The 8,825-nt window shown below is 47.9% G+C and overlaps 1 protein-coding gene across 1 annotated transcript; it reads right to left on the bottom strand.

The window, feature by feature from the left end:
* Window positions 1-739: 739 nt before the first annotated feature.
* Window positions 740-3,729, bottom strand: LOC134341959 (probable G-protein coupled receptor 139). The gene is made up of 2 exons (XM_063039911.1): window positions 3,660-3,729; window positions 740-1,650 (listed from the first exon to the last, which is right to left on the bottom strand). The coding sequence occupies exons 1-2, from the start codon at window positions 3,727-3,729 to the stop codon at window positions 740-742; spliced, it is 981 nt and encodes a 326-aa protein (XP_062895981.1).
* Window positions 3,730-8,825: the final 5,096 nt, after the last annotated feature.

Here is an 8,825-nt window from a genome sequence, read left to right as displayed (position 1 = left end):
AAGGAGAAGTTTGATTGTCTGAAATAGAAAATAAAGTGAAGGGTCCCTGTAAAAGTTTATACAATTATGAGGAGGTTTATATTGTACAGATATCCAACAAATTTGTCTTCCCCTATGTCAGCAGTGGCACGTCCATACACAGATCTGAAGGCATTCATTTTCTCGCCCATTGCGGCGTGGTTATGTCTACAGCAGACGTGCTGGATGCAGGTGATATTCAAATAATGGAAATGTGTCTGGATAACCCTTGGTTAACAAAGGTAGAGAGGGATACGGGCTGTATTATGGCTCTGGGGATTGGCATAGGTCGCCATAGTCGAGCTGGGGCAGAATCTATGCAATATTGATTCCGCACTGCAATCTACAAGAAGGTAGCTCTGTCACAGCGCTGACCGCAGCGAATCTCCACTGCCAGTGTAAAAGACATTCCGATGGCTCCACCTTTACCCGAGTTACGCTGCGGCCAAATGAGCCCTGAGTGTCAATGGAGCTGTCAAACGCAACGAGTGACTGAAATCAACTGAGTGATCGGATACCAGGATTGTTGATGACGTCACGGCTATCAAGGACGCTTCTACACGGAAATGGAGTGTTATATCATTTCATGTCAATTTAATAGCGAGACACATTATACTTAAACACATAAAACCCAGATGTACATCGCGACCCAATAACAGATTCCCGATGCGAAGAATTAGTAGTTAATGAACATTCGACCTTCAGGAATATGTGCTTTGCTTTACCCGTGTTTTGTAACCAATTTTAAAAATAAAGTCCAAGGGTATTTTAACACCAGCCGCAATTCTTCTCTAAACTTAGCCTGGGTCGCTGTATAAATGCAGGCGTTCGTGCAGGAACTCAGATACATGAGCATGTCGCCGGCTTCAGTGGCGACATAGGCAGAGTCGGTGTAATCGCCGTCGTAATGCGCGGTTGCTGTGAGTCGGGTGGTCAGAAAGCTCACGGCGGCCGTCAGCCACAACAGAATGAAACTGCCGGACACACTAAAGAGTAAAATGATGGATTTCCGGCGGCTTTCCATCTTCGGATCCTTCTGTGTTTGACTGCTGTGACCACGCAGTCCACGGCGCAATTTACTGGCTAATAAAATGCGCCTTACCGTCAGACAGTTAAACAGGGTTATCAGAACAAAAGGTAATATAACTGTTAAAATACTCTGCAGAAAGGAGAATGCGACGCCCACAAGAGACGTAAGGAACCACGAGCTCGGCTGAGAGCCCCATTGAATACCGTTAACTACACGCACAGGTTTATACTCTAATAGATACGGGACGTTCTGCAAATGCATCAGGAGCGACACGGTTATAATGCCGGCAACAGCTGTCCTCGCCGTGCAATATTTCATTTTAAGCTTCTGAAAACAGATTGCTACAAACCGATCGGCTGTAAACAGGACAGTGTACCAGACCGAGGTTTGCAGGCTGGTCGAATTGAAGTACAGGACGAACTTACAGACGGATGTATAGGACAGGAAGGATTTTGGAAACTGGTACATGACGATATGATACGCAATTACAGAGACGATCATCACCAGGAGATCAGCCATTGCCATGAAAGCCATGTAGAGCGATATACATTTGGAAAGGCCGCAATTCCCTCGGAAGAGGACCACCATTGTCAATAGGTTCGCTAGGGAAAGAGTCACAATTTGTGAGTTACAAACAGGGCGAGGAGAAGCGTTCTTGGAATTCAATGTGAAAATACTTTTCCGACAGTGATGGGCAAAATTACCGGGGAAATATGTTCCAAGAAAGAATCAAAACTCCTCATTCAGTGAACTAAAACGGTTTGCAGCCGAACTGCGCATTTGCTCCTGGTTAAGTTGCTGGTGACGTGCTCTCCATTTCACCTTGGCGATGTAACCGAGAGGGGGCAGCACTGCTCCTGGTTAAGTTGCTGGTGACGTGCTCTCGATGTCACCTTGGCGATGTAACCGAGAGGGGGCAGCACTGCTCCTGGTTAAGTTGCTGCTGACGTGTTCTCGATGTCACCTTGTCGATGTAACCGAGAGGGGGCAGCACTGCTCCCGGTTAAGTTGCTGGTGACGTGCTCTCGATGTCACCTTGGCGAAGTAACCGAGAGGGGGCAGCACTGCTCCTGGTTAAGTTGCTGGTGACGTGCTCTCGATTTCACCTTGGCGATGTAACCGAGAGAGGGCAGCACTGCTCCTGGTTAAGTTGCTGGTGACGTGCTCTCGATGTCACCTTGGCGATGTAACCGAGAGGGGGCAGCACTGCTCCTGGTTAAGTTGCTGGTGACGTGCTCGCGATGTCACCTTGGCGATGTAACCGAGAGGGGGCAGCACTGCTCCTGGTTAAGTTGCTGGTGACGTGCTGTCGTTGTCACTTAGGCGATGTAACCGAGAGGGGGCAGCACTGCTGCTCATTCGCCATCACAACCCAGAAAAATAGGGGAGATCACCATCTTCTCCCATATCTCCCTTGCGCCCTACTTTCCCTACCCCTGGGATCGTCATTTCAATGGCTCTTACCCTCGAAGCCCCATTCAGACACCAGCCGTAGTGAATGAGAGCCGTGACACAGCTGAACACAGTGGCTGTAGGAGGATCGGCTGATGTGCAGTCGACAGAATCCACCCAACGGAACTCATTATTATTGAGCCGGTACAGGCCCGGAGTAAGTGGGGCCGTGCCCGCTGTCGGTCATCAGCCCCAGGGTGAAGCCGATGCACTCGTTCCCTCCGTTTAGTCAATGAACGAGCGCAGGGCCTGGTCAACAGAATCGGACTTCACTGACTCGTCTAGTGTCGCTTGTACGCAATCTAGCTTAAACTCGGATAGTTTCCGAAACGTCTATCAATAAATAAACTCTCACTTGGATATATCCGCTATTTTTGATCATATTCATTATCATCTTAAAAGTGCGATAGGGAGAAATTAATTCAAATCTCCAGCTGGACACCCCATTCTTATGCTAGCTATATTTACTATAATTCGCAACTGGTACGGGAAAGACATATAATCAAAGGTTTGATCGGAAATCCAAAAAGCGGAGAGGGAAGGAGAGGGAGAGTGTGTGTGTGTGTGTGTGTGTGTGAGAGAGAGAGAGAGAGAGAGAGAGAGTGAGAGAGAGAGAGAGAGAAAGAAGACGGAGAGAGAGAGGGAGAAAGGGAGAAAGAGCGTGAGAGAGAGAGAGGACAGACAGGGAGAGAGAGACAGGGAGACAGAAAGACAGAGAGACAGAGACAGAGACAGAGACAGAGAGAGGACAGAGAGAGAGAGAAAAAATTCAACTACGGTGGCAGTTGGTACAATCCGCAACGTTCCCACAGATCGTACTGTTCTACTGCTCTTTCACCAAAAGTTAGATCAGAAAATACATTTCAATCTGCATCAATCCCGGTATCAAATTTACGCTGACAGTGGTGAACAGCGGAGAGGATTGATCTCCCTGAATTTCAGCAGCATCGTCTATGATGAACTCTGGGGGCGGGATGGGGGGTCGGGTGACAGTGAACTTGACCCTGCATCAGCGTGTGGAGCGGAGACGAACCGTTCAGCAGCGGTAGTCTGCCGTGTCTCCGCGCTGGGTCGGTTTCGCCGGTAAACAACACCCAGTGAAATGACTGTTAATAGAAGTCCGTCCCTAACATTTCAGACAGAGGATGTGTCGACTTACCCGGAACACCGAAAGCTGCGAGAATAGGGTAAAATACAATGCTCACATGCCGGATTGTTGGTAGAGCCATTTTCGGGTGATGTACAAAATGTACCGCACTGCTAGCACTGAGAGCCACTCGCCTGCGTTCTGACCTCGCTGCCCTTTTATACATTAATCTATACCCCGGTGAGAGAAACACAGAGGTTGCACAATAACTCGGGTTAGTTACAGTCAGTTAACAAACAAGGCGCCGTTTCTACTTCTGTGTTCTCTCGGCACCGCGGGGAATACTTAAAGCTCAGTCCATAACACCGTCTAGTAAAGTAGACAATCAGAAAGTTTTTAAAGCTGTTCCCCGCACTCAGGATTGAAATGCCAGTCATGACCTATCACCTACTTATATTAACACACACAAAATGCTGCGTTCCACCAGCATTTTATGTATGTTGCTTGAATTTCCAGCATCTGCAGATTTTCTCGTATCTGCTTCTATTGTTGCCTTCACATTCATTTTGTTTTATATTAATTGTGTGATATCTCGCTCCATATCTCTCAAAGCAAATGTTAGCTCTGAGCGATCTCACAATTTATCCTGAAACCAATCCCACATTATATGAACTTTACAGCGGGCCTGCACAGTCTGCGTTATTTGCCCAGTGTCATTGTAGACCACACGGATTCCATCACCTTATTCCAACTTTGTCCATACTTCTTCAGTCACAGTGAACTCAGCAGCCCAGTGTGCGGGCAAGATTGACAAGGGCAGCACGGAATGTATTGAAGTAATTCCCGCTTTTTGACATTGAAGGTTAAAAATCTCTATAATAACCTCTGTGACAAATATTCCCGATACCGAATGTGCATCGGGTTTTCCGGCTCCGAATACGGTCTCAGTAAATGACGGTGCATATTATGGATCATCACCGGCTCCTCATTTCCATCATCAGAATCGGAACCAGCATCACGTTTACTGTCTCCAGTAAATGCCGTGAAATGTGTGTACAGTGCAATACGTCCAAAAGCACCGAAATAAACAATAAATAAATAAACAAGAGAGGGAGCGCCAAAAGAATGCGAACAGTGACGTAGTATTGTTTAATTTAGAAAAGTTTAGAAATAATTTAGAAAGCCGATGCTTGAAGAGAATAAACTCAACTAAGATATACGAGGCTTAGCGAGTATTTTGGAGATACTGACGACAACTCCCTGAACTTTTACAGAGCCATGGACAAGGATATGAGCAGAATATATTGGGACGTGTTTAATTTGCGGGAGTACCCATCATGACGCTCTGAGGCAGGACCCTGGGGATGTGAACTGGGAACGGATGCGTTCAGGGAAATGCCCAACAGAAATGTGAAGGTTGTTTCGGGCGCCCTTGCTTGGCGTTCTGGGAAGGTTTGTCCCGCTGAGGTAGGGAAAGTATGCTAACTCGAAGTGGTCACGGCTGTGACGAGATGAGGAATATCCATTCCCGAGGAAGAAAGAAGCATGCTTAAGGGTTAAGAAGCCGAAATCATCAGAGAGGGTTCTGGAGAGTTACGAGGTCGTCAAGATGGAGCCAAACAGCGGACATTAGTGTTAGGAGTGTGCATTGGCGAGGAGGAGAACAGGAGGACGAGAGGGTAGAAGCGATGAAGGATACAAGAGGAAAGAAACATGCGCCTGGTGACGGGGGCGGTAGTGCGGGTCGGTAATGAATGTTTTGCTCCAGTATTCACCAGTGCAGAGCTTCCCGACAGATCTGATGCCGTGGATCAGCACTATTAAGCCAGGACTCCGTAGACCACAGAGTAGGAATCCCAGAGGGAACTTGATGAATGTGGGGGCAGCGAGAACAGCCTGATATACTGGAATATGTCAAGGTTTCGAAGGAAGATGCATTGGAGATTTTGAAGAGCATGAGGATAGATAAGACCCCGAGACCGAAAGAAATATCGCACATGTTACTAATGGATGCGTAGGAAGAGATTGCCTCGGCTTTGGTCATGACATGTGCGTCCTCACTGGACAGGAATAGGTGCGAAGGATTAGACGGTGGGAGGTTCTGACAAATATCATTATTTTGTTCAAGAAACGTACCAGGATTAACCCTTGGAATGATAGACCAATTACTTACTTCAGAGATGGGGATAATTGGGGAGAATTTCTGGAGATGACGTTTAGTAGCTCCAGAAGTCTCGGCACATCAACCTGTAATTGGAACTCACTCATCGTACCCAAACGAGGAAACTAAGCAAGTGCGCATCAAACCCCCAAAACTTCAGCGCAGGTGTCTCGCAGTGGTGTGTACAGAGCCACGTCTCTACTCTCTCGCTTCGCCCATGACTGCCCTCCCGCTTCTGCTACAAACTCAGTCATCATAGTCGCAGAGGTCACAACAGTGACTGGCCTCATCACAGAGGCTGATGAATCTGTATATAGAGAGGGTGAACCTCAAACTTCGACCAGCATTAAGAAGACAATAGAAATGGTAATCGACTTCAAAAATGCAAGAAGTGTCGAAAGCCCCCTATCCCTGAATGGTGAAGTAATGGGGAGCGTTCAGAGGTTCAGGTTTTTGGGGATGAATATCACTGAGGAGCTCTCTCGGCCCGTCAGCAAAACCTCGTTAGCAGCGAAAGCACAACAGTGACTATACTATATGAGGTGATTAGGGAGAGCTAATCTGTCTCAGAAATAGCTGGTCAACATTTTATGTGCGATAGAGAGCAGACTGACACACGGAATGGCAGTGCTGTGCTCCAGATGCAGCGAGACAGATTGCAAACCACTCAAAGGGTTGATTAGGACGGCTCCGAACTACCGGACCAGGAGACAATTGGACTCTGGATGCCCACGGCAACAGTAAAGACCTATCCGATCCCTGACACTGTCTGGTTAATTTCCTGCCCTCTGGTAGGAGAGAGGGAAACATCTTCGCCATGGCATTAGACGGAAATAACTTCATCCCGAGGGCCGTTGTTGTGCTGAATAAAGCAACACCCTGCCTTGCCAATGGCCTTTGAGTGTCACTGAAATCATTTGTGTATGTAAATACAGGTTCTTTCTTGTTTGAATGAATCCGGACCGCACGCATTGCAAATATCTGTTTAGCGCGGTCTGGAGCAGCGCCGCCATTTTGTTGTCTTCAGCCATGACAATACAGTTCCATTGTATCCTATTGATTTGCCGAAGCACAGTCTGATTAGGGATAGTCGGCAGGACTTTCAGAAGAGCAGAACATGTCTCATGAAGATGATTGAATACCGTGAGGAATTGGCAAGACAGACTGATTAAAACCGAGGACTGGAGGTTGTGAATATGGATTATAGTATGATATGTTCGCCCAACGATAAGCTCACTCAGGACGGTAGGAGGCACGAATTCCAGGGGAAATTACCCGTGTGGATTCAGAATTGGTTTGGCCGCAGAAGGCAGAGGCTGCGGTGGTCTTCGTTAGAGGGAGGAATGAGGGTAAGAGCCGTGAAATAATTTTGTAGCCCTAGAAAACCCCGCTGAATCCGCACTTCCTGTCCTCTGTTCCGTTCCGGTGGTCACATTGTAGGAAGGATGTCGAATCGTTAGAGATCGAGCAGAGGAGATTCACTGCGATGACGCCAGGATTATGAAGAGCGGTTGACCGAGCTAAGGTTTTGCTTTAGGAGGACAGAAAATGAGCTGTGATGTTGGGAAGGTGTACACAATGATAAGAGGCAGCGGTCGATTGTACAGCAAGAGATACTGTATGTTTCCCAGGCGGAAATGGCGAATACACGGAGACATAACTTTATGGAGTTGGGCGGAAGGTATTGTGGTGATGGCGGGGGCATTTCTTTTACACACTGAGGGGTGTGTACGTGTGACGCTCTGTAATCAGCGGCGTGGCGTCATTTCCGTTATGGACATTCCACAGACTCTCAGATAGGCAGGTGGATGAATGGGAAAGATGAGGGCGATGTAGTAGGAAAGGGTCAGATTGATCTTGGAATGGACTAAAACGTGGGCACAACCGAGTGTCTACGATGCCACATTGCTGTATGCATTATGCGATCATGTGTTAGTGAAACGTTCAGGGTGTGTCTTGTGACCAGGTACCTGCTTACTGATGTCAGCAATGCAAAGTGTTCCGGATCTTCAGGGTCCTCAATGATGGATGCCGTCTCTTCAGACATTGCTTTCTGAATATGGCGGGGAGCCTGATGCCTTTGCTGGAGCTGACTGACTTTACAACACGTTGTGGCTTTTTCCGATCTTCTGCATTAGCGCCTCCACACCTGACGGGATGCAACAGCCCGCACACTGTCCGGGGTACATCACAAATCTTCTCAGACTTTTCCGTAATTGCATCAATTCTTCATCTCCAACTCATCACCTACAGAGCTGTGGATCCACGGGAAATGGAGGCTCCTCGGACTTTCCTCTGCTGACCCGTCGAGGAAGACGTACCTGTTTACAGTTCAAAATACAAAGTGCATTTATTATACTCTTTCAACAATTAGATTCGTCTCCTTACAAATAACCACAAAACAAAGAAAACCAATAGAACCGGTTAAGAAAGAAAATCGTCAAATGCCAGATGTGCGGAGAGAAAATAAACCAAAAAGACCAAAGTTTCAAACGATAAACTTTACCAAATAACATTTAGAACTGAAGTTGAGAAAATTGAGTCCCCCCACAGTTCGGAAGCCAGGTATTGCAGCAACCGATTCAAGAACATGTCCCTGCCTCTGTTGAACGTAGCGCCGAGAAAACGTCGCGGAGCACCGAGCCGAAGCGTCCCGTCTATCGCCCAATCTGGCCATCTGGTCCGTCGTTGAAAACGTCCGAACATCGCGTCGTTCCTCGCTTTCGGAGCCGGGCCCTGCTGCTTCGATACTCTCTCCAGCCTGGTCTCACCGCCTCGATTCTGCTCGTTCCGATCTTTCCAATTCGGCCCCACTTTAAAATCGATCAAATCTCGGATCGGTCCTCGCTGTCGGGCGCGGGGCCGGTCTCTGCCTCGCCTCCGCTCGCCTCTGTTCCGCCACATAGAATCGCCTCTATGTCCGCGCCGGCAATTGGCTCGTCCTCGGGTCTCCAACCCGGACCCCGACGGCTGGATCCGGCTTTCAAGGCAGCAGCGTCCAGCGCTTTCGAGCTTTCAGATCGCACCGCATTTATGGAATGGTGACATACATCAACAGTGAATTTCAACACCTCTTT

Source organism: Mobula hypostoma, unplaced genomic scaffold, assembly GCF_963921235.1.
Source record: "Mobula hypostoma unplaced genomic scaffold, sMobHyp1.1 scaffold_42, whole genome shotgun sequence".
NCBI lineage: Eukaryota > Metazoa > Chordata > Chondrichthyes > Myliobatiformes > Myliobatidae > Mobula > Mobula hypostoma.
This window is presented reverse-complemented; position numbering and strand designations above follow the sequence as displayed.